This window comes from Onychomys torridus, chromosome 18 (genome assembly GCF_903995425.1).
Source record: "Onychomys torridus chromosome 18, mOncTor1.1, whole genome shotgun sequence".
NCBI classification, from domain to species: domain Eukaryota; kingdom Metazoa; phylum Chordata; class Mammalia; order Rodentia; family Cricetidae; genus Onychomys; species Onychomys torridus.
The window spans coordinates 43,404,959-43,432,637 of record NC_050460.1 but is presented as its reverse complement, the minus strand read 5'-3'; the positions used below and the strand labels follow the sequence as shown (position 1 = coordinate 43,432,637).

The 27,679-nt window shown below is 50.4% G+C and overlaps 1 protein-coding gene across 1 annotated transcript in view; it reads left to right on the top strand.

The window, feature by feature from the left end:
* Positions 1-27,679, top strand: part of Adamts14 (ADAM metallopeptidase with thrombospondin type 1 motif 14) — a 74,914-nt gene that overhangs the window by 396 nt on the left and 46,839 nt on the right. The window contains exons 2-3 of the mRNA XM_036167957.1: positions 1,305-1,705; positions 22,852-23,008. Coding sequence (XP_036023850.1) covers positions 1,305-1,705; positions 22,852-23,008 — 558 coding nt within the window. The remainder of the gene's footprint in view (positions 1-1,304; positions 1,706-22,851; positions 23,009-27,679) is intronic.

Below are 27,679 nucleotides of genomic sequence, written 5' to 3'. Positions count from 1 at the left end.
CACTTGGGGAATTGTGTGCATGTGCGTGTCTGAATGTGCATGTCTGGTTGTCCCACACGGAATCCGGCGAGCAGGTGACGGCTTCCCATAGCAGAAACCCGTGGGCACTGTTGCTTCTGACCAAAAAAGAGGTTCTTCCCCTATTCCCCTCCAACCCCCCCCCCCAAAGCATCCCCAGACACTGCAGATCGTCTCCCGTCTCCCCGGCATAGACCAGAGACACAACACACACATCTTACAGCATGGGTACCTTCGGGTGCTTTGGGGCATACAGAAAAGGTTGTCATTTCCAGGCAGGGTTCATGTGCCCAAGTGGGTCCCCTTTTGCACATTCTTGGGTTCCTTTGCTATCACAGCTAAAAGATAAAGGGACACAATCCCCACATGCAATTGCCTGGGGGATTTGAAAGGCGCATCTGTCTCCTGGGTGTGTTTGATCAGTGCTGTGAGCTGGGGAGGCGAGGGATAGGATTATGGAGAAGTGGAAATTCCTTCCAACTTGTATCCATGAATCACAGGGCCTGGGAGCCAGTGAGCTGTCATTCCCGCCTGGCTCTGCAGTAGGGATGGAGCTGTGTGAGGATGAGGCCCACTGACTGGCAAATGGCCTGCAGCATGGGGCCATGACCTCACACTTCAGTCAGCCCAAGTGGGCAGGTCACCCCCTGCGTCTCTTTATTTTTGAAGCTCTATATTTATCCTGCTTGGGGCTGGGCAGTGGAGAAGTCTCGCAGCCACTCTGCTACTTTAAAAAGTTTCCTTTCTAACCTCGGAAAAATATATAACCGTGCTGCATTCCCTCGCTCCCTTCCCCAGCCCCTCCTTTCTCTGTGTCAAGGGCCAGGATCCCCTGGGTTCCTAGGTGTGTTTGTTTTGGCAGCTGCATTCTTGGAGCTTAGCAAGGCTCCTGCCCCAGGCTGGTGACTTCAGTACAGTGGGGGGAGTTGAGGCAGATCTGGAATTTCAGCCCTTTCTAAGCAGTGCTCGAGGTTGGAAGGCTTGTTGCTATGGGGACAGGACTCTGTTTGACATCATTTGTTTACGTCTGCTAAATATAAAAAAGACCGGACGGTGATGGAGAGAATGGACGCTCACAAATTTATGTCTACCTGGATGCCATTCACCTAAGTACAGGGTGACTGTGCAGGCTTAGGAAGCAATGGGGAGATAATGAACTTGGGCTAGGGATCTGTGATAAGTGATGCCCAGGGCTGCCTGTCCATCTCCCCCACCTCCCCACAGGGGATGCCCAGATTTCCTCTTACCTTTGTACAGTGAAGTGACTCTGTGTTTACCTCCAACAGACCTGCACCTCTCTGGGAAACTCCGTGACTATGTCGTGACTGTGCCCTGCAGCACGGATTTTCGGGGACGCTTCTTGTCCCATGTGGTTTCTGCTCCCACAGCACCCTCTTCACGTAGCCACCTCCGGGTGGTTCGCAGCCCCCCGAGACTGGAAAGAGAGACTCTGAGGCCTGGTGGTCCAAGGCACCACGTCCTCTATTTCAATGTGACTGTCTTTGGGAAACTGCTTCACTTGAGCCTGCGGCCCAACCGGAGGTTGGTGGTACCAGGGGCCCCCGTGGAATGGCAAGAGGACTTTCGGGAACTCTTCCGACAACCCTTGCAACGGGAGTGTGTGTACACCGGCGGTGTCACCGGAATGCCTGGGGCAGCTGTTGCCATCAGCAACTGTGATGGATTGGTAAGGGACAAGGTCTTCCCTCCTGTCCAGCATCCCAGTCCCCGCCAGCCCCCCCCCCCGTAGGTTTGGGGTTCCTGAGGACATGGTGCACAATGTTAGTGGCCTGACTGTCTTCCAGATGGCCATCATGTTTTTACTGGCTGCCAGACTCTGCCAAGTGTGAGGTGGCCATAGTGGGACCTTTCTAATGCTTTTATTCACCAGGAAACTATCCATGAGCTACCTGCTGGGATCTCTGGATGCAGACTAAAACAGGGATAGGAGGGTCTGGTCTAGGGCAGCGGTTCTCTACCTGTGGATGGTGACCTCTTCGGGGGTCCGAGTGACCCTTTCACAGGGGTCACCTAAGACTATCTGCATATCAGATGTTTAAATTATGGTTGATAACAGCAGAAGCATTACACTTATGAAATAATGAAATGAAAATAATTTTATGGTTGGGGGAGGGTCACCACAACATGGGGAACTGTATTAAAGGGTCACGGCTTAGGAAGGTTGAGAACCGCTGTTATAGGGTGTGCCAGTGGCTGCACTTGAAAGCTGTGCAGATTTGGATGAGCTAATCTGTCTTTTTTCCTAAATGGAGACCTACTTATTTATTTACTTATTGAGACAAGGTCTTGCCACGTAGCCCGTCAACTTGAGACCCCTGCCTCTGCTGCTTGGCACTGAGATTATAGGCTCGAGCCCCTACACCCCAGCAGGATTTATTTGCCTAGTCTGCACATAATTCCTATTCTAGATGCTGGGGATGCAACCTGGTCCCTGCCCCTTTCTAAACTGATGTGATACTAATACTGTGTGACCTCGCTTCCCAGCCAGGATCAGACAGCAGGAGCCACCCTGTGACTGTGTCACATGGCATCACATCTTTCTCTTCTTCCCCACGTCTCCTCTCTAAGCTCCCTGCTTCTCATGGACTCTTCCACATGGTCCCTCATCCCCCAGATGGTGGAGATACTCTATACTCTTACTGTTCATATCTCTCTCTCTCTTTCAAACACACAAACACACACCCACATGCATGCACATGTAGTGAATATACAAGTATACACATGGTGTGTGTGTGTGTGTGTGTGTGTGTGTGTGTGTGTGTGTGTGTGGTGGATGCCTGTGTGTGCATATGTTTCCCCAGTGCACCAGTGTGTGACAGCCAGAGGTCATCTTCTCTCCTCTTTTCCTTAGTCTCTGTGACAGTCTCTCACCGAAGCTGAGGCTTGTTGGGTTGGCAAGGCTGGCTGGCTGACCGGCGAAGCCCTGGGAGTCAGGGGTACTGCCACACCTGACTTTCACATAGGTACCGGGGATCAGAACTTCAGCCCTCCTGCTTACATAGTAAACACTTTCTCACTGAGCCATCCTCCTAACCTCTGGGCTTTGACTATTCCAAACCATTTTCATGCCACTGTAGGTAATAGGGTCACCATGGAGAGGCATGATCTAGGCAATGGCTGATTCTAAAGTCTAGGATGGGCAGCCATGAAGGCCCTGTCAGAGATATAGTGTCTCCATCTCCAGGGTGGGACCCAAGATCTGCATTGTCAACAAGACTCTCCAAGTGATCTGGAGCGAGGTAATCCATAGGTTGATTTTGAGAAATTTGGGTTGTAGGAGTCAGTGAGAGACATAGGAGCTTGCCTACCAGATAACAGTGGGTACTGAGTCTGTCTGTCTGCCCATCTGGATTGAGGCATGGGGAGATGCTCCGTCTGTGCATTTCAGGCCTCAACTAAGGTACGAAGGGGATGAGCAGCACCATTCAGACCTCCTCAGAAACTGTCCTTGTCATTGAATCAGTTCATCAGTCTGCTGACAGGTGGTTATATGCCAGATGCTGCAGGGGCCAGGGCCATGTGGCCCTGACATAGGACCTAGTGAGGTGTGCCTTACATGGCCACATGGTGCAGTGTGCTTGATAACATTTGTGCCTGGTGGCTGGGCCTGGTGGATGGTAGCGTTGATGGGTGGGCCTGGAGCTGAACATACCTGGGATGGTGTTGCTAATTGCTGTGGCTTCTGTGTAAATATTCTCCCTAGCTATGTCACCTTGGAGAAGCTGTTTTCTGTGTCTAGGATTTACACTTAATTTTTTTTATTACCTTTATTTATTTGCTGTGTCCATTCCCAATGACATGCATGAATTACCTGTAGTGCATGATATATTCCATCCCAGGTGCCCACTGGGCCGGATGGTAGAGTGGGTGATGAGGGTCACTGCCTCTGGTGTAGGTCACAGGTCAAATGAGGATGGAGCCCCTGCTTAGACGGTCTTTTCACAATAGCAATGAAATTGGTTGTGGGTCTGTCCACACAGAGGGCTTTTCCTACAACAAAAGGAGCATTAGATCTGGAGGGTCAAACTCAGGATGGGTCTGCTGTCCTCTGAATCTTCAGTCCACCCCAGGCCTTGCACAGTTCTAGTCTTGTGTTCCAATTAAGCGCAGGGAAGATTCTACTATGGGTTTCCAGAGTCTGGCTTTGAACACCCCAGCCAGGCCTGCCCTGGGTCATGAAACATGAATGCTGAGCTGAACAGGGCTTAGGAGAGGAGGTACCATTGCCTCGGAACTGTCCAAACATCACCAACAGGAGTGCATGTGCTGGGCTCTTGATGGCAGAGTAAAGGACTGATTCAGGAAGGGATGTAGAAGGCCCAGCTTGCCTCCTGGGAAATGCTTCCTCGGGAACCGATAGCCTGGGACACTTTCAAGCCCAAGGGTCAAGACTGGGAGTGATTCCAGGTGACTTCAAGTGACCCAATGTGCTGCTCATCATGGCTACCGATGCTCTGTATCTGGAGGAACGTGGGATTGGGTAGAGGCCAATTCTCTGTGGGTGCTGGAGGGGTTATGGGATTCAGAGTGGGGGGTCTCTGGTTCATGGTCAGGGCTGTGTCCTCACTGGATCTACTCAGAACCCAGACTATGAGCTGAGTCTGTCTCCCCGGGACCTGGGCCTCAAGGTCATGTGCCAGGCTGGTGAGGGGACTGGCTGCACAGTGCCCCCCTCAGCCTCTGGTGCCTCTGTGAGTCAAGGTCTGTGCGGAAGTGGCCACACGTGTAACATTTGTCACATCTGGTTCTGTTTTCCCACTCTGCAACCGCTGCATTTTTAGGGGCACATGGTGGGGCTGGGGAGGGCCCTTGAAGGCAGGATCCAACCCTCCTTTTTCTCCCACTCTTAGGTCCCAGCAACCTCTGAACTAGGGTCCTTTCGCCTTTAAATTGGGGCTGCAGTGGGCTGGGGAGATGGCTTAGTCTTTAGTTAGGGGCTTGCTGGGCAAACATTTGGACCTGAGTTTGGATTCTTAGTGTCTTCCTAAAAAGCTGGATATTGTAGTGCATACCTGTGATTCTAGTGCTGGGGAGGTCGAGACAGGAAATGCCTGACTGATGAGCAGGCTTAGTGAGACGCTGTCTCAAGAGAGTAAAGAACAATTAAAAAAGATGCCAGCCTTCACACGTATGTATCTGTGATATATACATCACACACATATCACACACACCCCACACAAATATACCACACACCCACATATACACCATACACACATATACCACACACCCACGTCACACACATACACCACACACACACACACACACACACACCACACATATACCACACACACACACCATGCACATACACCACACACACCACACACACATACCACACACCCACATATATACCACACACATACATACACACACACCACACCCACATACACACACCACACACACACACACACACACACACACACACACACACACACACTGCTGCAGTGGCATGCACTCTGGGGACAAGAAAGGGCTGAGACGTGAATGCCTCTGCTGTGGGCACATAACTATCTGGAGAAGCAGTATGTCACAAAAACTGTACCTTTCATGATGCACTTACACATGTGGACTGTATTTTAATCACGTAATTATGGAAAGTACCTGGCCTACAGAAAGGCCTGGAAAGGTCTTGCTAGTAGCCATTGTGAGACAGGAAGTGTAATCTTTTCAACTCTGATGCCGAGGAGCTGTGTGACCTGGACTTTAGTAAGTTTCTAATGGTCCCTGGATTTAGGGTCCTCATCATGTGAGTTTATGGTGGGTCTTGAAAAGTGGGGCTCAGTCCAGTGGTTTATTTTAGTGGCCACCTAGGCCACCTGGCTCCTCAGGCTGGCTGGGCCATCCATCCACCCACCCAGACCCGTGGTGGCTTTGCGGGGTCAGGGGTGGTGTGAGCAATGCTTGCCCGGCATGATTATGATACCACCCATTATGCAGCTCTCTGAACAGTCTGGGGGCCTCACACAGAGCCAGGCTCCGGCCAGGTTCTGGGGCTTCAGAGTTGATGTTTGACATTCTATTACACTGTTTAAAACAAATTGCACTCAGCCTCAAGGACTGTACTGGGAATGAGGGGTGCAGAGGTACAGGGGTTCAGGGGATTGGAACACATTTCTCTTTTTCTTTTCTTTTCTTTTCTTTTCTTTTCTTTTCTTTCTTCCTCCCTCCCTCCCTCCCTCCCTCCCTTCCTCCTTCCCTCCCTCCCTCCCTCCCTCCCTCCCTCCCTCCCTCCCTCCCTTCCTTCCTTCCTTTCTTTGTTCGTTTGTTTTTCAAGACAGGGTTTCTCTGTGTAGCTTTGGAGCCTGCCCTGGAGCTTACTCTGTAGACCAGGCTGGCCTCAAACTCAGAGATCCACCTGCCTCTGCCTCCCGAGTGCTGGGATTACAGGTGTGCGCCACCACTGCCCGGCTTGGAACACATTTCAAAGGGTGAATGGCAGGCATTGCACAAGGGAAACAGAGACAGGAAGGAAGGAGGGCCAACAGGGGCTAGTGAGTTGCTACCAGCCCTTTCTGAGGACTCCGTCCTCATGACTTAACCTCACACTAAAGGCCCCACCTTTTAGACAGTCACATTTGTGACTAGATTTCAACACGCAGGCACTGAAGGGTACTCAGCCCGCACTAGTAGGCCGTGCAGTGTGTATTGGGAATGAAGAACTGGTCTACTTGGGGTGAGCTTCCAGCTCTGCCCTGTGCATGCAGTGTGACCCTGGGCAGCTCCCTAACCTATCTGCTTCCCAGTCTTCTTACCTCGAAAGCAGAGGTCACCATAGCCATCACTTCCTAGACTTGTCAGTGTGCAAAGGGCCCCTTATGGATCTGTCAACAATGACCGTCTGCTGATGTATCCTCGTCATCCGCGTTTCCTTGTCTGAGTAGGTGGCAGGCAGGATGATGAAGTCAAGGGCATCTTATTTGTCTGAAGGCCACCCGGGAGTCTGTGGACTTCATTTGGTAGTCAGAGCCCACACTGATCTAACCTCACCCAGGCCCTCTCCTGGTGGTCCTTATTCTGACGGTCTCCTGGGCCTTCTCATGAGGCTGCTGGGTGGGCTGGCTGGAAGGTCCTCTCTGGCCTTTTCCTCTTACCAGTGTGGTGCTGGCTATAAGTTAGATGGCCTGAGTTCTCCTCCTCACTGTGGCCTCTCTTCCTCCAGTAGACAGCCTGGCTCTTTCCCCACAGTCTCCAGGCAGCATTCCAAGATGGGGAAGGCAGAAGCCATATGGCCTCTTAGGGTCCAGCCTTGGAAGCTTTGTGATGCTTTCTATTGGCCAAGTCATACTATAAAGCTGGGGGAGATTTTCCCAGGCAAGGGCATGGACTCTATCTCTTGAAGGGATGAGCGGCAGCGTCTCACTGCAAAGAATGTACACACAGGGACAGGACTGAGGACATTGCCATCTTTGTAAATGCTCCTCCACACTGAGGGACTTGACCTCTCTGAGCCCACTTCTGCACCTATAAAGTGATTTCCTTACCTTCTTTTTTGAGACAAAGTCTTATATAGCCCAAGCTAGCCTCAAACTTGCTATGTAGCTGAAGATGATCTTAAACTTGGGGTTCTTCTGCCTCCATCTCCTGAGAGCTGGGATGCAGGTGTGCACCACCGTGCCCTGTATGTGGTGCTAGGGAAGGAACCCAGGGCTCCACACTTGCTAGGTCAGCATTCTACCAACTGAGTTACATACACCCCAAACTACCTTGTAGCTTTGTTGATTGGAAATGATGCACTTGGCGCTGAAAAGCTCTTGCTGCACCTCCAGGACCTAAGTTGGGTTCCCAGCACCCACACTGGGTGGCTCTCAACTGCCTGTGACTCCAGTCCCAGGGAATTTGGTGCCCTCTTCTGGCCTCCTCAGGCACAAGCACACATGTCACACATGTGGCATGCGTGCACGTGCGCGCACACACACACAGAGGCACATGCACACATACACAAGCACACACTATCTTTTTAAAATGCTGCAGTTAAATTGTTGCTCAAAGTTGGGGACAGTAAATGGGAACTTGAATGAGCAAGGACAGAGTGGTGAGGTGTGCAGCAGGTTCCCTTATGGACCCCAGGATGCCCCGTCTGCTCCAGGTCCTACCTCCTGCTCTTGGGGGGCTCTTCCCCCATTGCTTCTGTCTTAGGCTGCCTGGTCTATGTGAGTGGAACAGGCCGGCTTCTGGGACTTTCCAGCCCTTGAGATAGTCAATATCACAGTCTTGCTGTCTGGATCTCCCCATAGCCCTGCCTCCTGTCAGCCCTGGGTTAATAACCTATTTATGATATGGAATAAAAGCCAGACATCACCTCACTGCTGTTGCTCTGGAGCAGAGAGAACTCTCCTCCCGGCGAGGGTTGGTTTGATTTTCCTTCCTCAGCTGTGTCTCCGGGCTGGCTAGAGGGAGGGTGGCTGGGGCTGGTGGGAGGCTGGACTTGCCTGCCTATCTACCTCCTGGTCTTTGTGGGAGAGATCCAGGTGGGCTCCCAGTGAGTGCCTGCAGGAGCTCCCCCAGCTGTGCAGTGGAAAGTTCTTAAGTTCCTGCCAGCTCCCTGGCACGGGGTTACCAGCACGTGGGCCTTGCCCTGCCTTCAAAGCCCTAAAACCACCACCGATGTCCACATGACATCTCAGCCCTGGCAGGTAAGGGGTGGCTGTGACAACTACTCTTGTGTCTGAAGATGGCCTCTCACAACCATTTCTGTAGCGGGTCTCAGCTCAGAACAGTCCCTGTCCTCTCCCTGTCCTTGGAGAAGCTATGTATGGGAGAGGCTCTGGGGCCTCAGTGTCCCTCTATTTCCTAGCTAAGAAGACCAAGGCCCAGGCATGGGAGGAGACCGGAGACCCAGGGTACATATGGAAGTGACTGTCCCCCTCAGGGAGATGTCAAGGGACCTCCCACAATCCCTCAGCCTCTCCTGACTCAATGGAAAAGGATAAAGTTCACGTGAGTGGTGACTCAAGGCCAGAGATGGCCAGTGAGATGGTAGCCATGGTAACAGCTTCAGGATGCTGGATACTGAAAGCCACGGGGCTGTCCTCGGGACTCCTGGGCTTGGCTGGGTCCTAAAGGAGGTTTATTAAAGGCTTCTGATCTAAGGGGTGGACTTGACCACTTCTGTACAGCATTGTCTTCCTTAGAGCTCGGAGGCCAATGAGGAAAAGTGAGTGGGCTTTTGCTCCAATGAAACTTTCTCATTTTTCAGCCTCAAATCACCATGGCTACTCTTCTATCCATTTTCAGATCTTGGAGTCGGTGGGCTGCTGTGAAATGCTCACTGCATGCCATAGAACATGACAAGCCTTGTGGTCTGCTTCGCTTCCAGGGACATGGTACTAGGAGCTGTAGCTGGCTTGAGACAGAGGTCTGTGGGTGAGGGGACCCATCAGGACACAGACTGCTTCCAGAGCTACTGGCCTGGAGATGTGGGGACTACTGTGTCCCCATAGTTCCCTATGGCCACTGTTGAGAAAGCATATTTATTATTATTATTTAAAGTTTAATTTTATGTGTGTGAGTGTTTTTTTTTTTTTTTAAATCAAGATCTGTTACTTATTTTTTTAAAGGTTTATTTATTATGTATACAGTGTTCTGTCTGCTTGCCAGAAGAGGGCACCAGATCTCATTACAGATGTTGTGAGCCACCATGTGGTTGCTGGGAATTGAACCCAGGTCCTCTGGAAGAGCAGTCAGTGCTCTTAACCACTGAGCCATTTCTCCATCCCAAGTGTCCTGTCTTCACATATGTCTGTGTACCACATGTGTGCCTGAGGAGGTCAGAAGAGGGATTCTGATCCCTAGGAACCAGAGTTACAGATGCTTGTGGACCACCATATGGATGCTGGGAACTGAACCTGGGTCCTCTGCAAGAGTTCTCAACCATGGAGTCATCTCTCCAGCCCAAAAACAGATCTCTTATAAGGGCCACAGTCCAACCTCAGTGGGCTTGGTGGGACATGCCTATAATCTCAGCGTCCCAGGAGTCTCGGCAAGAGGATTGCTGCAGGTTTGATGTCAGCCTGGGTCGTATAGTGAGTTTCAGGCTACCTAAGCTACACTGTGAGACCCTGTCTTATTTAAAAAGAAACAAATAAAAGCCTGTCTGAGTTCCAGGCCAGCCTGGGTTACTTAGTGAGATCCTGTCCCAAAATTTAAATAAATCAAAAAAGAGCTAGGGATGTAGCCCAGTGATAGAGTTCTTGCCTAGCATCCACAGGGCCCCAGGTTCAATTTCCCAGTGCCACAGATAACATGCTAGTCTCCAGTGGTCTTTATACTTGTTTTATGTCGTCTACCACTGTCCCCTTCTGGATGCTATAGTTCTACGGATGTGTTTGCTGTCTGTTTCCATCTCAGTGAAGTGATAGCCCAGTGTGTGTGTGTGTGTGTGTGTGTGTGTGTGTGTGTGTGTGTGTGTGTGAATGCACACATGGAGAGAGGAGGAGACTGTCAAGTGGCTTCCTCTGTCAATCACAGACACAGCCTCTCACGGAACCCGGAACTTCCTGTTTTCAGCTAGGCTGACTGGCTGGCTGGCAAAGCCAGCAATCCTCCTGTCTCTGTCCCCCCCCCCGCAGCACAGCAGCTCTCAGCTCTTTCCATGGATACTGGGGATCTGATGCGAGGTCCGCACATGTGTGCAAGTGCTCTTACCCACTGGGCTGTTTCCTGGATCATAGAGACACATTTTTTAAAAAAGTTGTATTGGGAGTATTTAGAATGGACCCTCTCTGATGAATGATTAAACAAGTAGATGGATGGATGGATGGATGGATGGATGGATGGATGGATGGGGGAATGAATGATACTGCATGTGAAGAGGCCTCATGGCTGAGCATGGAAATGTGTGCTGCTGTAACTAATAGACACAGTGATGAGATGTCAGAAGCCTGGCAATATGGAACATTCTAGTGGTGCAGTCCCCACAGAGGCTTTATTTGTATTTTGTCTGCTCTGGCACCTCTGTAAAGGAAACTGGTATTTCTGAGAGGGTCAGTGTGTTGTTAGGGCCACTGGGGCTGGAGCCCGTTGACATGGGATTTGGGTGTGTGGTGTACCCCACTTCCTTTTCTCCTGTGCTTCCCTGTCTGGTACAGGAACCTTCTCCTAGGCGGCCACAGAGCTCCTCCGTCACTTGCCACAGACTGACCCTGTATCAGAGTCCGAGATGGACACTGACACTTGTGATCTAACATGGGAGAGAGGTGGCTTACAGCCGAGGCTGGACCTTCTGGGCTCTCTCTTGGCTGGCTCTCCCAGGCTAAGGAGGCTGTCTGTACCCTTTCCCTGGAGCTTCCCCAAGTGCTCTGGTTGGCATCTGAGCCACAGGGTACAGACAGTGGGGCCTCCGTGCAGGGAGCTGTTCTTCAGTTCAAGGCTTGGCGGCCACGCTGCCTTCTGGCACTGGAGGCCTGCTTCCTGTCTCCTCGTCCTGAAGCCACAGCTGCTGCCAGGACTGGGAGCCAAGCAAGAGGCCAGGCAGAGCTCCCAGCCCGATCATGGTGGGCTGTGCCGATGATGGAGTGGCATAGGGGAGCCTTGGAGCCATGTGGCTTCTGGGCATAGGGAAATGGAAACATGGGTGGCTTCAGGCCCCAGGGGGAAATGCTTGGACTCCGGACAGACCCCAGGACATGGTTTGCAGAGGAAGGGGGAGGCTCAGGACACCTTTTGATATGAGCCCTGCCCTGCCACCTACATCAGGACCCCTCCCTTTGTAGCCAGAATGGGGTGGAAATAAAACAGCTACCCTCTTTTAAGTGTATTTACCAAGCTGTTAATGACATAAACCAACTGAGTTCTGGTTGGCAACAGAGGACAGTTAATTATCACCACCTCTGTCATTGTCTTCCTTATCATCATCACCATCAAACCCACAGAGGGACTTGGACTTATCTGCACTGTGGACTTCCCCACCTAGGGTAGCCACTGACATCCCTTACTTGCCATTGGCTACTGCAGATCATAACCCCTCAGCCACTTCCTGACCTCAAGACCCTCATTGTTTCTGGGGGGCAGTTTTGGATAGGTTTTTTTGTTTTTGTTTTTGTTTTTGTTTTTCTGAGACAGGGTTTCTCTGTATCACTGTGGCTCTGTAGACCAGTCTGGCCTCAAACTCACAGAGATCCACCTGCCTCTGCCTTCCAAGTGCTGGGATTAAAGGCTTGAGCCACCACCGGCCTGCCTGGCCAGTTACTTTTCACTCACAGAGGCGTTGTCTTTGTGGGAAGGAGGTAGTGAGGTCCTGAGATGGCATGAGGCACCAAGAGTGATCTTGAGAATCCTTGGTCACTCCCTACAAGGGTGGGGATGCTCCCAATGCCAGAGGCATGCAAGAACCACCCTGGCTTGGCTTAACCCCACTCAGGGCATGCATAGATGGTCCACTGGAGTTTCTATTTCCTGTCCATTTTCTGCATTTATTCTGGCTACCCCCATGCTGACCTGGAAAACCTCAGTCATCCCTTTGAGTACCGTTCCATGGACCAGGAACCTTCAGTTTGGCTGTGTAATTCTTGGCCCTGACCATGTGTGGGAAATCACCTGGGTAGCTTTAAGGGCATATGATGTCAGAGCCCTTCCAACTGAGGTATGATGTTGTGGGTCTGGGGTGTGGCCTGGGTGGCAATAGATCTGCAAATTCCTCGGATGATTGAAATGAGCATCCAGGAGGGAGGACAGTTGTCATAGCCATGTATTTGACAGAGAAGTGAGGGTCAGGTCGTGGAGGATCAGGAAGGTTGGGCCCAGGAAGGAAAGAAAATAGAAAACCCCACCCCCTGCTGGCCTCAGACCCCAGGGAGGCATTCTCCTGTCTCTCCTTCATTTTATCTCCCCAACCCTTTGGCTTCAAATGTGGAAATCGAGGCTTGGAGAGGATCTGTGCCATCTAGCACTGTAGGGTCTCAGATGCATCACTTCCCTGTGGAGCCTTACTACCGATTGGCAGGAAAGTCCCATGGCAGAGGAGGAGGAATCCACTGTTATTGGTGCTATGGTCAGAATCTAGAATGTTCTCCTAAGCGCTCTAGTGTTAAGATCTGGTCACCAACTTGTGCTGCTCCTGGGAGGTGGAGGATCCTTTGGGAGGTACAGACTCATGGAAGTTAGGTCACTGAAGGCAAGCCCTTGAGGGGCATATGGAGACCCCAACTGCTTCCTGGCTACCATGATATGAGCAGCTTTGCTCATGCTGCCCTCTGCCGCCACAGACTCAAAACCACCATGGATTGATACCATAAGCCAGATAGATTTTCCTCCTTCTAAACTTGATTTTCTCAGACGTTTTGTCACAGCCACTAAAAGCTGCTGAACACAGTTTCCTTTTTCAAGCTGCTTTAGGGGAAGGGAGTTGTAGACATCTGTGTAGAACAGGATTGCCTTTTGAGATAAGGGAACCACAGAAAAGTAAAAAACCAGAGTATTTTAAAGAGAAAGAAATCGCACCTGATTAATGTTGCCTTCTGCCAGTCTCCTATTCTTGGCAGGGACTTTTCCTACCCAGTGGGATTTTTTTTCCTCCCTCTTCTTGGGAATGTTTTCCCAATTACAGGCCTCTGAGCAGGTAAATTCAGTTATGGCAGAGCCAGGAATCAGAGACAAACCTTTCTGGGGTTCAAGGATGGTGCTCCCATCTCTGAGCCTACCATCCCCTTTCTGAGCCCCCAGGCTCTAAAACTGGTCTCAACCGGTGGTTTGTGGCCCTTTGTGGGGGCGTCAATGACCCTTTTGCAGGGATCTCCTAAGGCTACCAGAAAACACACGTACTTATATTATGGTGCATAATAATAGCAGACTACAGTTATGAAATAGCAATGAAAATAATTTTATGGTTGGGGCCACTACAAAATATATGTGGAACTGTATTAAATGCTATGACCCAGCATTAGGAGGTTGAGGACCACTGCTCTAAAACATAGTTTTGAGTGGTGTTAAAGGCAACAATAGATACTATAGCTGCCACACATCTGTCACTGGAAGGTAGAAATGATGTCTGGCATATGTATTACCTCTTTACCAGATAAGTGCACAGAATGTCACCTTAGCCAAGATTACCTGAATGAACAGCAAAGCCAAGATTTGAATCGGGGAATCACTGAACTTAGGGTCTCTGCATTTCCCCACATCACCCATAATATTGCTGCAGATAGGCAGCCCCTCTCAGAGTCTGCAGAGGTCATGACCCTGAACACAGAGATTCAGTGGTCATCCTATCCCAGGCACTAGCCCCAGCTGACTCCTGATGTTTCTTCCAGCCTGTGTCCTGTCCTGGGAGTTCTCATGCTGCTGAGTTGGGGTACAGTAAAGCCCACCCACTGGGGACAAGGCTGGCTTTTTCAGCCCCATCCTGTAAGGGTGCCATGCTTCAGCCCTGTCTGAATCAGCCTGCAGACTTTCCTGGGCTCAGGCCGAGGCCTTGGCTGCCCTTGCTTCTAGCAGATCTCCCGGAGTTGGGGCCTCACATCAGGTTTGAGTTTGCAACATCCCTGGGCTTTTCATCTGAGCCATACTGACTCACACTTCCAAGGAAGCAGGCAGCTTGGTGCTGCGCGTGTGCCTCATCTTGTGTCTTAGTCTCCCTGAGCACGCAGCCAGCCGCCTTACTGAGTTGTGATTCATGCACCACGGAGTTTACCCGTTCAAAGCACACAGTTCAGTAGATTTTATTTTTCTCTTTTCTTTCTTTCTTTTTTTTTTCCTTTGTTTTTTCAAGACAGGGTTTCTCTGTGTAGCTCTAGCTGCTATAGAACTTGTTCTGGCCTCGAACTTAGAGATTTGCTTGCCTCTGTTTCCCGAGTGCTGGGTTTAAGTGTGGCACCACACATGGCTTTCAGTGGGTTTTCTTTAGACAGGGATGCGTAACTGTCTCCATATTCAACACCAAGTTTTCGTCAGCTCGTAGAGAAATGGATGTCCCTTACTTCTTGTCCAATCAAATCCCCCCTCCCCGCAGTCACTCATGTGCTTTCTCCACACATTTTCCTATTCCCTTTCCTGTAAAGGTGCTCATAGACCTGTCATCTTTTGTGCCTGGCTTCTTTCACTTAGCACAGTGTTTTTTCAGGCTCATCTGCTCCGTGGCATGTGTCGGTACTTTATTCATTTTTATGGCTGGATAATCCTCTATCGTGTGGATATGTCATAGGTTGATGGTCAGCATCTGGGCTACTTGCACTTTTTGATGGCTATGAACAATGCTTCTATAGGTACTGGGATTTGGTGCATTTCTGGTTGCTATGACGAAGTGTCTGACAGGGCTTAAGAAGAGGTACAGCCCTTCCTGGTGGGGGGGGGCATGGTGGTGGGAGTGTGAGGCGGGCGGCCACACTGCATCTTTGCTCAGGCCACAGAGAGAGCTGAGTGCCGCTGCTCAGCTCGCTGTCCCCAGTTTTTCCCTTCTTACTGGGGCCGTGGGATGCTGCTGCCCACATTCAGGAGGGGTCTCCCTTCCTCATTTAGACCTATCTGGAAATGCCTTCTCAGACAAGTCAAAAGGTGTGTCTCCTAGGTGGTTCTGGACCCAAGCAAGTTCACAATGAAGGTTAACAGTCTACGGAAAAGTTGTTTTGTGTGGATATATTTTTGTTTGCCTTGGGTCTGTACCTAGAAGGAGACTTTCTGGATGCTGTATTAAAGCTGTTTAATTGTGTAGGGAGCTGCCAGACTGCTTTCAAGTGGCTGTACGTTTTACGTTCCCACCAGCAGTGTGTAATGGCTGCAGTTTCTCCTCCTTCTTGCCAACACTTGTTATTATCTTATTTTTATTCTAGCCAACCTAGTGGGTGTGAAGCAGCATTTCATTGTGGTTTGGATTTGAGTTCCCCCCGCTGACTAATGACACTGGGCACCTTTTCATTGGCCACTTAAATATATTCCTCAGAGAAATGGCTACTCAGATCCTTTGCCTATTTTTAAATTGGGTTGTTTGTCTTAATTATCAAGTTGTAAAAGTTGTATCATCCAGATATAAGTTCGTTAAGACTAGCAGAGGCTTGTCTCCCCCCCCCCCCTCCCCCTTCACGGCTCCCCATCATGCCTGTGCATAGAGGATCCCTGATAGGAACTCTGCCCTAAGGTGGTGGATGACACTTCTTTCATGTCATATCAGAGACAGTACCCCAGCATGGCTGGTCAGGGTCTGGGCCCTGAAGGACTCTTGGTTGCTGCATGTACTTGAACTGACTGCAGGGTTAGGGTATCAGGAGTTGCAGGTCTTGAGTTCTGGACTACCTTGATTTTTTTTTTCCTCCAGAAATGGGTAAAACAAAGGAGAGAAAGCAGGTCTGGACACAGCCTAGAGTTCTCTGAAGTTTGCCTGCCTGGTGGAAATCTGGGTCTCTGTCTATTCAGGGGGTTGTTGGGTAAATATGAAAGGAATACACATATGTATAAGGAGTTGGGATGGCTGGTGTGATCAGGAATTATCTGCCAGCATGAGGTCTTCTAAGCTAGGATCGGGGATAAGCTTAGAAAGAGAATGTGATCATAGGAGACCAGGCCAGGGCAAGAAAGGGATAGCCAGCTTTGGCTACAGGGTTTGGTGTAAGGCTAGGGTGACCAGGCCTTCCCCAGAGGGTTTCCATCCTGAGCGGGCAACTGGCTGAGGGCCCACCTGGTATCTGGCTCTGTTAGACGTAACCAAGGATTCGTTCTCTGTTTTGTTTTTGTTGTGCGAGGAACCTTTTTAGTGTACATTTCCCCCTTATGTACTGTTTGTGAAAGAATAAGCAACGGGTGGGAATAGATAGGGCCGACGTTAATTTTCCAGCCTTCCACAAATAATTTTCCCCCCTTCTCCTTGATGTTTTATCCAGCAATTTGATTTGATTTTAGTACTTTAAAATTAGCTACCACTTTTCAGAAATATAAACATCTCATAAATTGAGAGACGGAGTGATTTAGTGAGGAGGCAGGGAGCCAGGAAGCTCTGCTTGCCAGGCTGTCTGCCTTGCGTGGTGCCTGGCTTCCTGGCCAGGGCAGGGATTCAAGGGAACTTGTGCCAAATCTCTCTGTGTGGAACGGGGAGAGCAGAGCTGGCGGGGAAAGGTCAGCGTTTGTTCTGCCCAGGTGGGTCATACCCTAGAGGTAGGTCTCCATGAAGGTTAGCAGTAGCTGACGCTGTTGCCAGTCTTGCCTCCTCATCCTCTCTCCAAGAGAAGGGTCTCTGAGGCTGGGAGAGAGCCCAGAGCTGGCCCAGGCCTAGACACCATACCCCAAATGGGATCAGAACAATCTTTGGAGAGGCTCTGCTCTTGACCTCTGGGGACCAATGAGACCCCTCGTCACAAAGTACGCCCCTCGTTACTGGGTCCAGCTCTTTTGCTCTACATGGTAAATTAGTAAATTGGTTTGGGCGACGCTCTTCATCTCGGCCCTGGGGCAAGGCCTGAGGTCGGGAGCCGGGGCGGCAGGACTGAGGAGGTGGAGGTGGTGGAGAGCTGCAGGTGTGGTAGGAAGGTTAGTGTGGGCTGAGGATCCTTTCTGGTTGAGATGGGAAGTCGCCCGGGGAGTGCGAGGGCACTGTTCTCTGTTTGAGCCCTGTGCTTCGAGTCTCCTCTGCTGTCACACTCGTGGTAGGAGGTGTCCATGGGAACAACTGTCCAGAAGTGAGATTGAGCATTCTTGTTCTGAAAGGCCAGATCCCAACAGAAGCCAAGGGAACTCCAGGTGGGACCAGGAAAGGGCCCCAAGGGCAGATTCCAGCCCAGACAAGCCAAGGTTATATGGTGTATCAGTTACAGACCACACAGACCTGGGCTCCTGTTCAATGCTGAACCTCACTGGGTAGCTTGAACAAGTTGTTTTACTTTCTGAACTTCTGAAAACGTATTTATGAAATAGGTCTAGAATGAGTGCCTTTGTATCGGGCTGTGAGGGTGAAATGGCATAAGACAACTTAAGTTGTAGGGACTTTTTTTCCCCCCATTTTTTTTTGAGATGCATTTTTCTCTGTGTAACAGTCCTAGCTGTCCTGGAACTTGCTTTGTAGACCAGGCTGGCCTCGAACTCACAGAGATCCACCTGCCTCTGCCTCCCAAGTACTGAGATTAAAGGTATGTGTCACCAAGCAAGGCTGTCTTAGTTAGGTTTTCTATTGCTGTGAAGAGACATCATGACCATATTTTTGTTTTTGTTTTGTTTTGTTTTTGTTTTTTGAGACAAGGTTTCTCTGTGTAGCTTTGGAGCCTTTCCTGGAACTCACTCTGTGGTCCAGGCTGGCCTTGAACTCACAGAGATCCACCTGGCTCTGCTTCCTGAGTGCTGGGATTAAGGCATGCGCTACCACTGCCAGGCTCCCGTGGCAACTCTTATAAGGAAAACATTTAACTGGGGTGGGTCACTTACAGTTTCAGAAGTTCAGGCCATTATCATCATGGTGGGGAGCATGGAGGTGTGTAGGTAGAAACAGTGCTGCCTACATCTTGGTCAGAAGGCAACAGGAAGTTGACTGAGACACTGGGTGGTATCTTGAGCATAGGAAACCTCAAAGCCCACCCTCACAGTGACACACTTCCTCCAACAAGACCATGCCCACTCCAACAAAGCCACACCTCCTAAGAGTGACACGCTGTATGAACTTACAGGGGCCAATTACATTCAAACTACCACATGGCCTTATAGTATTACTTTTTTTGTTTTGTTTTTTGTTTTTTTTTTGAGACAGGGTCTCTCTGTGTAGCTTTGAGCCTTTCCTGGAACTCACTTGGTAGACCAGGCTGGCCTTGAACTCACAGAGATCCATCTGGCTCTGCCTCCTGAGTGCTGCGATTAAAGGCGTGCACCACCATACTTTTTAATAATAACAGATTATAAGGCAGTTTATAAAGGGTGGAACATAGGGACATATTTCAGTTTTCTTTCTGTTGCTGTGATAAAAACACTCCGATCAAAAGCAACTTAGGGGATAAAAGGGTTCATCTGGCTTACAATTTGAGGTCACAGCCCATCGCTGAGGGAAATCAGGGCAAGATCTTGAGGGTAGAAACTGTGGAAGAATATTGTTTGCTGGCTTGCTCAGGCTCATGCTTAGCTAGCTTTCTTATACAGCTTAAGACCACCAGCCTAGAGAATGGTGCCACCCAGAGGGAGCTGCACCCTCCTATGAAATTAACAATCAAGGCAGTCTCTCACAAGAATGTTTTTAGACCAACCTGATAAAGATAGTCACAGAGCTGAGACACCCTTCTTGGTGACTGTAGACTGCTGTCAAGTTGATATGTTAGGAGCACCCCTATAGAGACTTTCATGCATCATAAGAGAAGAAGGTTTTTGTCACTGGAGACACTCAAGCATAACTTAGAGGCCCCCTAGCTGGTTTTGTTATTGTTAGGAACACTCAATCTGGAGCTTAAACATGTGGTCGGTGACTGTGGGCTGAGCAGTAATGACAGCATCCAGATCGTTCTAGAACCTGCCTATCTGCTCTGAACCACATGGAACCACATGGAGCTGCATGGAACCACATGGAACCACACGGAACCATGAGGCAGAAGGTGTCAACGTTTGAAAGTTTTGCTTTGTGCAGTTGGTTCAGCAAGTCCCAGAATAGAAGAGAGGATCTGGGCCAGGAGGGCCAAGGCATGAGAAAGGTGGATGGAGTCTTCTGCCTACTGGTCTAGGGAATTCTGTTCTGCTAGGCTGCTTCAAGAAGCCTGAGGGCTGAGATGGCACAGACCACCCCCCTGGGCAAGCCTAATTGTATGGACCTTGGCCTGCAGGATAGACCGGTGAAGGGATGGTTTCTTTGCTTACACCAGGAACAGCCCCTCTCTAGTAGATGGGACATGGGAAGGAGTATGGAAGGTGGTGGTGGTCTGGTCTGGTCTTTCTCACTGGTCCTGTCGAGACTGCCCAGCTGCAATAGCTTTGGGGCATGTCCTTGCTTGAGGCCAAGCAGCTGTCCCTTCAACCCTGCATCCTTCATGTGCCCTGGGATTCTGTAGATCTACAGTGGTAGAGAGGCCCTTGAGTTTGGCCATTGTCTTAGTTAGAGTTTCTGTTGCTGTGAAGAGACACCACGACCACAGCAACTCTTACCAAGGAAAATGTTTAATGGAGTGGCCTACAACCTCAGAGGTTTAGTCCATTATCGTCATGGTGGGACATGGAGGCGTGCAGGCAGACAATGGTGCTGGAGCTGAGAACATCTTGACTTGCGGGCGACAGGAAGTGGTCTAAGACACTAGGCTGTATCTTAAACATAGGAGACCTCAAATCCCGCCCCCACAGTGATGCACTTCCTCCAACAAGACCACACCTCCTATTAGTGCCTCTCCCTTTTGGGGGTTGTTTTCTTTCAAACCACCACAGCCATTATTTCTTAGCCTTGCTCAGCCTCTGCCTGTGATCCTCAGTGCCTCTCTGGTCTATGGCCCAATCCGTGCCTCCATAAGCTGCCCAAGATCCCCCTCCACCTGGCATGCCCTATCCATCTTGGGTGGCTGTCTTTGACTACCCTACCACTTTCTTCCTCTCGTACATTCATCCCCCTCCATCGAGCTGTGGGGTCTAGCCCAGGCGGCCAGTCTCAAGGTGCCTGATTGACAGCTGGGGTCACTACAGCTCTCCTCAGACTGCATACAGGCCTTTGAGGGAGGTCGCGTTGTCTAATGGCAGAGTGGAGATGTGCTGCCAACATGGGAGAGAATGGAGCTGGTGCCAGGAAGCCGAGGGCATCTGAGCCCCTTTCTGCTAGTCTCTCTTCTTGCCAGTATTTCCATGGGGCCGACACAGGCCGCTTCGGGCAGGGTTGTCAGGTTGTGTTTTTAGCTCTTGTAACTAGGTGCCTGGTGCACACCTATCCCTTAGGGCCACACCTGCCCTAGTGCTGGGCAGGGTAGGACATTCCTCATCCTTGGCTCCTTCCCAGAGCCAGAGGCTGAGCCTTATTTACCTGTTTCCCAGAGCAAGTGGTAGGTGCTGAGTCTTTTGAAAGGATGCTAATGCTGACATTGCATGTGGTGTGTGTGTGTGTGTGTGTGTGTGTGTGTGTGTGTGTGTGTGTGTGTGGTGCAAGCATGTGCATATGTGCACGAGCCATAGTGTGCATGCAATCAGAGAACAAGTTTGGGTCCAATCCTCTTCTTCCACCTTGATTTAAATAAACAGGATCTCTTGTTCAGGGGCTTATGTCAGGCTGGCTGAGGTTTTCCTGCCTCAGCCTCCAGGCCCCCACCCAGGTGTGCTGGGACTATGGGGGTAGCCTGTGCTACTGGGTCTAGCTTCTATATGGGTTCTGAGAATCTGAATGCAGCTTGTCAGGCTTAGGTAGCAAGTGTTTTACGCTCCGTCTTCCCAGCCGGAGAACCCTGTTCCTGGCATTTTAACAAAAGCACCAAGATTTTTCTCAGACCATCATATGACCTGATCAAATGGAGCCTGGGGAGGCCATACACCATCACGATGCCACCATTTTTCCCTGGAGCATTTCTTGGCCTCCTGAATGGGTCTGTGACGAGGTGGGAAGGTGGCCATCTTGGGCCTGACTATCTTGGTTTTCTGCTTCACTGACAAGTGAAAAGGGCCTGATGTTGCTATAGTGACGCTGTGCACTGGAGCCTTGGAAGGACTTCCCTGAGACACAGCTCCCAAACAGGCCAAGCTGGGGAGGTGGGCAGAATTGAAGGGTGTGCAGTGGCTGCTTTAAGGAGGGGAGTTCTGGTTCAAATGGAGAAGTCTCGTCAGCTTATAAAAAAATGTGCCTTTGGGGCTGGAGAGATGGCTCAGAGGTTAAGAGCACTGGCTACTCTTCCAGAGGTCCCGAGTTCAATTCCCAGCAACCACATGGTGGCTTACAACCACCTGTAATGAGATCTGATGCCCTCTTCTGTATACACAATAAATAAATAAATCTTTAAAAAAAAAATGTGCCTTTGAGCACGGCTTTGTGTTCACAGCTGGGCTCCTGGTATCTGGGATGCTGAAGGCTTTCAGTAGGTGTTTGTTAGAACAAGTGAATGAATTCAACAAATATTTATTTATTAAACATTCTCTGCTATATTCTGTGCACCGTGGTAGGTGGACTGGCCTACTTTATAGAGATGACGTGGGTGCGTGTGTGTCTATATGTATTTGCAAGCGCATGTATATTAACACACATCTCTTTATATGCTTTATTGGTCTGGCCTCTTTCATTATGGTCTTGGTTGGTGGCTAATAACACATTTTCTGGGTTTGGCCAAGGTTAGATTTTTGTGTTTTGATTTCCAAGGCCAGCTCTTGATTTTATTTTATTTTTGTTTTTTAGGGAATATTTTGATGTGGATGGAATGTGTGATTGAAAGGGGAGCCTGCTGCCCCCTTGGTGCACCATCCTGGCTAGGTTCCTGTGGGGCCCATAGCCGCCCCCTCCACCCCCCACCACTCCCCATCCCCCCAACCCCCTGGCTGTACCATGTATGTGTGCTTTAGGTCTGAAACAATAACCTTTTGTACTGGAGCAGGGTCCACACCTACCCAAGGGCTGATTTCCCTTTCGTTCTGGGGTTTTCCCTCTTGCCTTTAGGGGGAGTAGCATACTATCAGAATGTTGTGCCTGGCTGTGTGCGCCCTACTTACCTGGAAAAGTAATAATAGAACTCTTTGTTTATAGGAAGCCTCAAATGACCAGCACATGCAATGCAGGTCCTGTGGTACTTAAAATGGGGGCCCTCCTCCTTCCCGTGATCAGCCTCCCCTGCACTTCCCTGTCATAGGACGTCCAGGAGTCCCAGGGCTTCTCGGGCTCTGGAGGAAGATTCCCCCATATGTGTCTGCGTTGTGTCCCCCGTTCTCACCTCTTCACATTCTGTCTCTCACCTTGCTCCGGCTCTCCCCGGACCGCAGGCTGGCCTCATCCGCACAGACAGCTCGGACTACTTCATCGAGCCTCTGGAGAGAGGGCAGCAGGCCAAGGAGGCTGGCGGAAGGACACACGTGGTATACCGCCGGGAAGCGGTCCAGCAGGAGTGGGCAGAGCCTCATGGGGACCTTCACAATGAAGGTAGGCTATGGGCAGGGGCCCCAGGAGGCAGCTTTGTCCCTATCTTTGTGAAATGGGCCTGGGCGATGAGGAGCGGCCAAGCCCTAGTGGGTTGAAGGGGCTGCTAGAACTGGCCAAAACCAGGTGCTAGAGAGAGCCACTTCAGTTTAGAACAGGGGTCTTCGGGATCCCAGCATCTCCGAGGATGCTCTGTGTTGCCAATGAAGGCTGTGGCTAAGCCGAAGCAGAAGGTTGAATGGTCATTGGTTCTCTCCCGCTGAAAATCAACCCCACTGTGTGGGAGCCACAAGAAGATCCTTAAAGTCCTTGCCAGTCAGTTCCTGGTGTCGGAGCATCAGGGATAGCTTTGTGTCCAGTGTGCCTTTTTGAATTCTTGCTCTGTGATCCTAGGCAAGCACTTTACCATCTCAGAGCCCCGTTGTCCAAATGAGTGAGGTGAAATCAGTCAGTGCCACCTGCTGAGGCTGTTTTGGTGTGTTGGTGAGTGCACACTAAACTCTGCACAAAGCTGGGCAAATGGCAAGCCCTTGAGAATGGTGGGTGTCACTGTAGTCACTGGCTTGGCCATCGGCAAGCTCAGGTAGGAACCCCTTAAAGCAGGCGCAACCCGCTCCCTGGTGAACAGGACTTGGACACCATGTTTGAGAGAAGGATATAAGGAATGTGACAGGTGTTGTTCTCTTGGCCCTGTGGGCAACTTCACAGTGAGGCTTCGCTTTGTCATGGAGTTCCTTTGACTGAGAAGCAGTGCAGAGGGCTGGATGAATCTGGTCTTGAGTGGCCACACCCTCATGCCAGGGTCCCGTGGGGTGGGGCCTCGTGTGAAGGAATGCCCAGAGACCAGTTGTTCCATATGCAGTGGCTTCTCTGAAGTTTCAGCTGTTCTCCAAGTGTTACTTGTAAGAACTGCAGGCCTGCAGGTGGGAATGAGGGGCTGGTGGACACTCTGACCAGTGGGAGTGAGGCTGGGGTGGGCACAGTACCTCCCCTCTAAGGAGAACATTAAGTCATACTTGGGATTTTTCCCCCCAATTCTGAACCAAAAGGCCATAGATCTGTCTTTGAAGAGAGGCTTGGGGAAGCCTAGCTCCTCTCCATTAGCCTGACCCCAGCCTCCTTAGTAGCCACACAGATGGCGGCCCGAAGGCCAAGCTTGCAGAGTTGAGGTATCAGCCCAGGGAACTGTGTCCAGTGTTCTATACCACAAGCTGCTTGGGTGAACCCCAGTTTGCCAGCCAATGGTCAGGGCCTGGCCACCCAAGGTCTTTTGTCAGTGACCAGGGACGATAGAGCACTTTATTAGGCACCTGTGACTCCGAAGCATGTTGATAAGAACATTTCTTGTGAGAAGATCCCAGGTGTGCCTGTCCCCTCGTGACAGGCAAGCCTTAGGCCTGCTTTCTGGGTGGCCTGTGGGGAATCGGCTCTGAGCCTGGCAGAGGCGCCTCCCCCCCAGCTTGAACCACCCCATATCTGCCTGCCCCCATTCTGTGTGGAGGTCTCTCACCTAGCCTCTCCCAGTCAACACTGCTCTTCACTGTTCCATCTTCCTATGGACTCTTATCTCTGTGTGTGTGTGTGTGTGTGTGTGTGTGTGTGTGTGTGTGTGTGTGTGTGTGTTGGGAGTGTCCAGCTGCCCCAGAGGAAGACAGACAGGAGACCTGAGGGGCTTTATCAGGTGGGCCTGTTACTCAAGCTGCTTCTGGAGGGGCAGACCATCTCCAAGCTTCTCTGTAAAGGGGTATAGTGTTCACCCATGAACTTGGAGGGGTGGAGGGGACTGTTCCTCTAGGATCTCAGGGTGTGGCCTTGGCTGCAGCTTCTTGAAGAGGGTATGTGTGCAGCATTCACATGCCTGTGCCCCTACACACTGTTACTGTATACATACACAAACATGTCCTCATGTACCCCCATACTCGCCTCTGTATGCTCACATATTCTTACACATTAAAACACCCACCAGAGTTACATCTTCCTCATATGAACCAGCGCATATTCATACTTACACGTGTACATACCTCTTCCACTCTCAAGCCATGCACCCACACTTCTTCATGCAATGCACAGACCCTCACACTTTCACTCACTGACACTCGAGACTTGGCGTTCCCAAAGAATGGCTAAGCAATGCTCTCTTCCAGGGCGTGGTCAAGCCACAACTGCCTTCCTTCAGAGTTAGGGTGTTGAAAACCACGAGCTAACACTGAGATGTTGGAAAGTAAGAATTTAATAATAGCTGGGCCATATTTTCAGTCTCCCATAGTAAGAGAATGAAAACAGCCCAGGTTAAATGCATAGCCTCTTTATACCAAGTGATTAAAAGTAGAATTTTGCAGTTATTTTTATTTTTTATTTTTTGTGATCACAGGAAAGATATGTGTTAGGGGTTTATGGTCAGACAGTTAATATTCCACAAAACATCTATGGTCAGTTATTTCTCAGAACAATGGAAACAATTTACAATGTGTAATTCACAAGTTTATTGATTAGTCACAAGAACTTGTCAAACAAGTTGTCCTCTAGCTAGGGACATGGCCAAAGTCTAACATTGTTTAGCCAAAAAGAAAATGGAGCCGGGCGGTGGTGGCGCACGCCTTTAATCCCAACACTCGGGAGGCAGAGAGGCAGGCGGATCTCTGTGAGTTCAAGGCCAGCCTGGTCTACAAAGCAAGTTCCAGGAAAGGCACCAAAGCTACACAGAGAAACCCTGTCTCGAAATGCCCCCCCCAAAAAAAAAGAAAGGAAGGAAGGAAGAAAGGAAAGAAAGAAAGGAAGGAAGGAAGGAAGGAAGAAGGAAGAAAGAAAGAAAGAAAGAAAGAAAGAAAGAGAAGAAAGAAAGAGAAGAAAGAAAATGGAGTTACCTGTCCCTTAACATTCAGAAGTCTGAACTGCGTAGGCCAGGCTGTTGGGGTACGCTCCTATGCTCTGGCTGCACCTCAATGCCCAGCTCCCTGCTCATCCCCTAGCACTGCCCTCAATTTCAGCCCTGGCCTGCCCTGGGCCTGCTTCCTTCCTCCCACATACTTCGTGAGAGGCAACTGGATGTAAACCATCATAGACTCCTATGGCGGAGCTCGGGTCCTCGGCCGTTATGTCCATGTGTGTCCATGTGCATGCTCTGCTTATGTGTGCACGAGTGGGTACTTGTGGGAGTGTGTGCATGTGACTGTCTTCCTTAGAAGACATCTTATATACTAAGGCAGGCTCTTTCACTTGGGTCTGGAGCTCAAGGATTTGGGTAGTCTAGCTAGCTAGCCTGCTCTGAGAAGAGTCTGACTCTGCCTCCCACATGTTAAGACTACAAAGCAGGCAGCTACGCACCCCTCAGCATTTATCTGGGGGCCAGGGATCCAACTTTGGGGCCACACATTTGTGTAGAAGCCCTTTCCCTGCTGAGCTGTCTCCTCAGCTCTCAAACCTATCATTCTAAAATACAGAATGGTGTGGCTTTATGCTGTCTTCACAGTGTGTACAACCAAGACCCTTGTTTAATTCCAAAGCATTCCTGTCACTCTCTTTAAAATCTTCTGCCCTCCCCACAATGAGGATGGATTCCTAAGAACAAGGCCTGTTGGATGTCTTCCCCTTTAGCACTCAGGCTTCACATTGCAGCAGTCTTAGCACGTCACTCATTTCCATGATGCAGCTGTTTTCTGGCTTATGCCCACACGCCTGTGGCCGCGCACCTTTGGGGCTGCTGTGACGGTGCTGGTCTGAACACGTGCATGCAGTTCTCTGTGAATACAGCTGGCTTTGGGTGTGGTCTGCGAATGGAATCCGTGGGTCCCTCTAGGTTTCGGGGGTTAGAGATTGCTGATGGTTTTGGGAAGCTGTACATTTTCCGTTCATTTGGGGCTTCTTGGGTGGGCTCCCTCATAGCTCTCCGCTCTGGCTCGCTGGGCCTGGAGGGTCATGAAGAAGAGGGTATGACTGACGTACCTCTGACACCCTCATTGACACAAGACTCCCCTTTTCTCATTTGTTGAGAGGGAAGTTTGGGTGGTCCCAGCCTGGGTGTGGTAATAGAGGAGGGGAAAGAGACTCAGGATTATAGTTTGGGCTCCTGCCGTTAATTTGCTGTGTGACCTAGGGTGAGTTAGGTAACCTTTCTGAGCCTCCCTTTAGTAGACATGGAGGAAAGGGTTCTTGAGTATCTGAGTGCTGCTCACATGCTGGGGTGACTGTTGCTCCCCTCTCTTGTAGAGAGTCCTTGCTCCTTACCCCTGCCTCCCCCTGGGGGGGGGGGGGGGGGGGCTCCTCCCTCCTCCCAGTGATCTGTCTGAGCTACTGGAATCATCATTGGGCTTAGATGCCGGGCTGCTGGGAACCTTCACTGTTTTGGATTTTGGAGCATTTCCAATTTGGGATTTTTGGATCAGGGCTGCTAGTTGTCCCAGTCTATGTGAGTTCCAGGATCTAAAAATGCTGGTCTAAAGTATTTTGGATAAGAAGCCTGCATACTATATGGTGGTACCACCCCATTTCTGTCACCCGAACTAAACTGTAGACTCAGGTGCAGCCCCCTCCCCATTATCACCTAAATGCCGTTTGTCTGTCTCCCCATGTGCCAGCTGCTAGCGGGGTGATTGTGGGGTCTTTATACCTCCAGCTCTGGGCCCACTCTAGAGGGTTTCAGGTAAGTGGATTCTTTTGTGTTTTGAGGGACGGTTT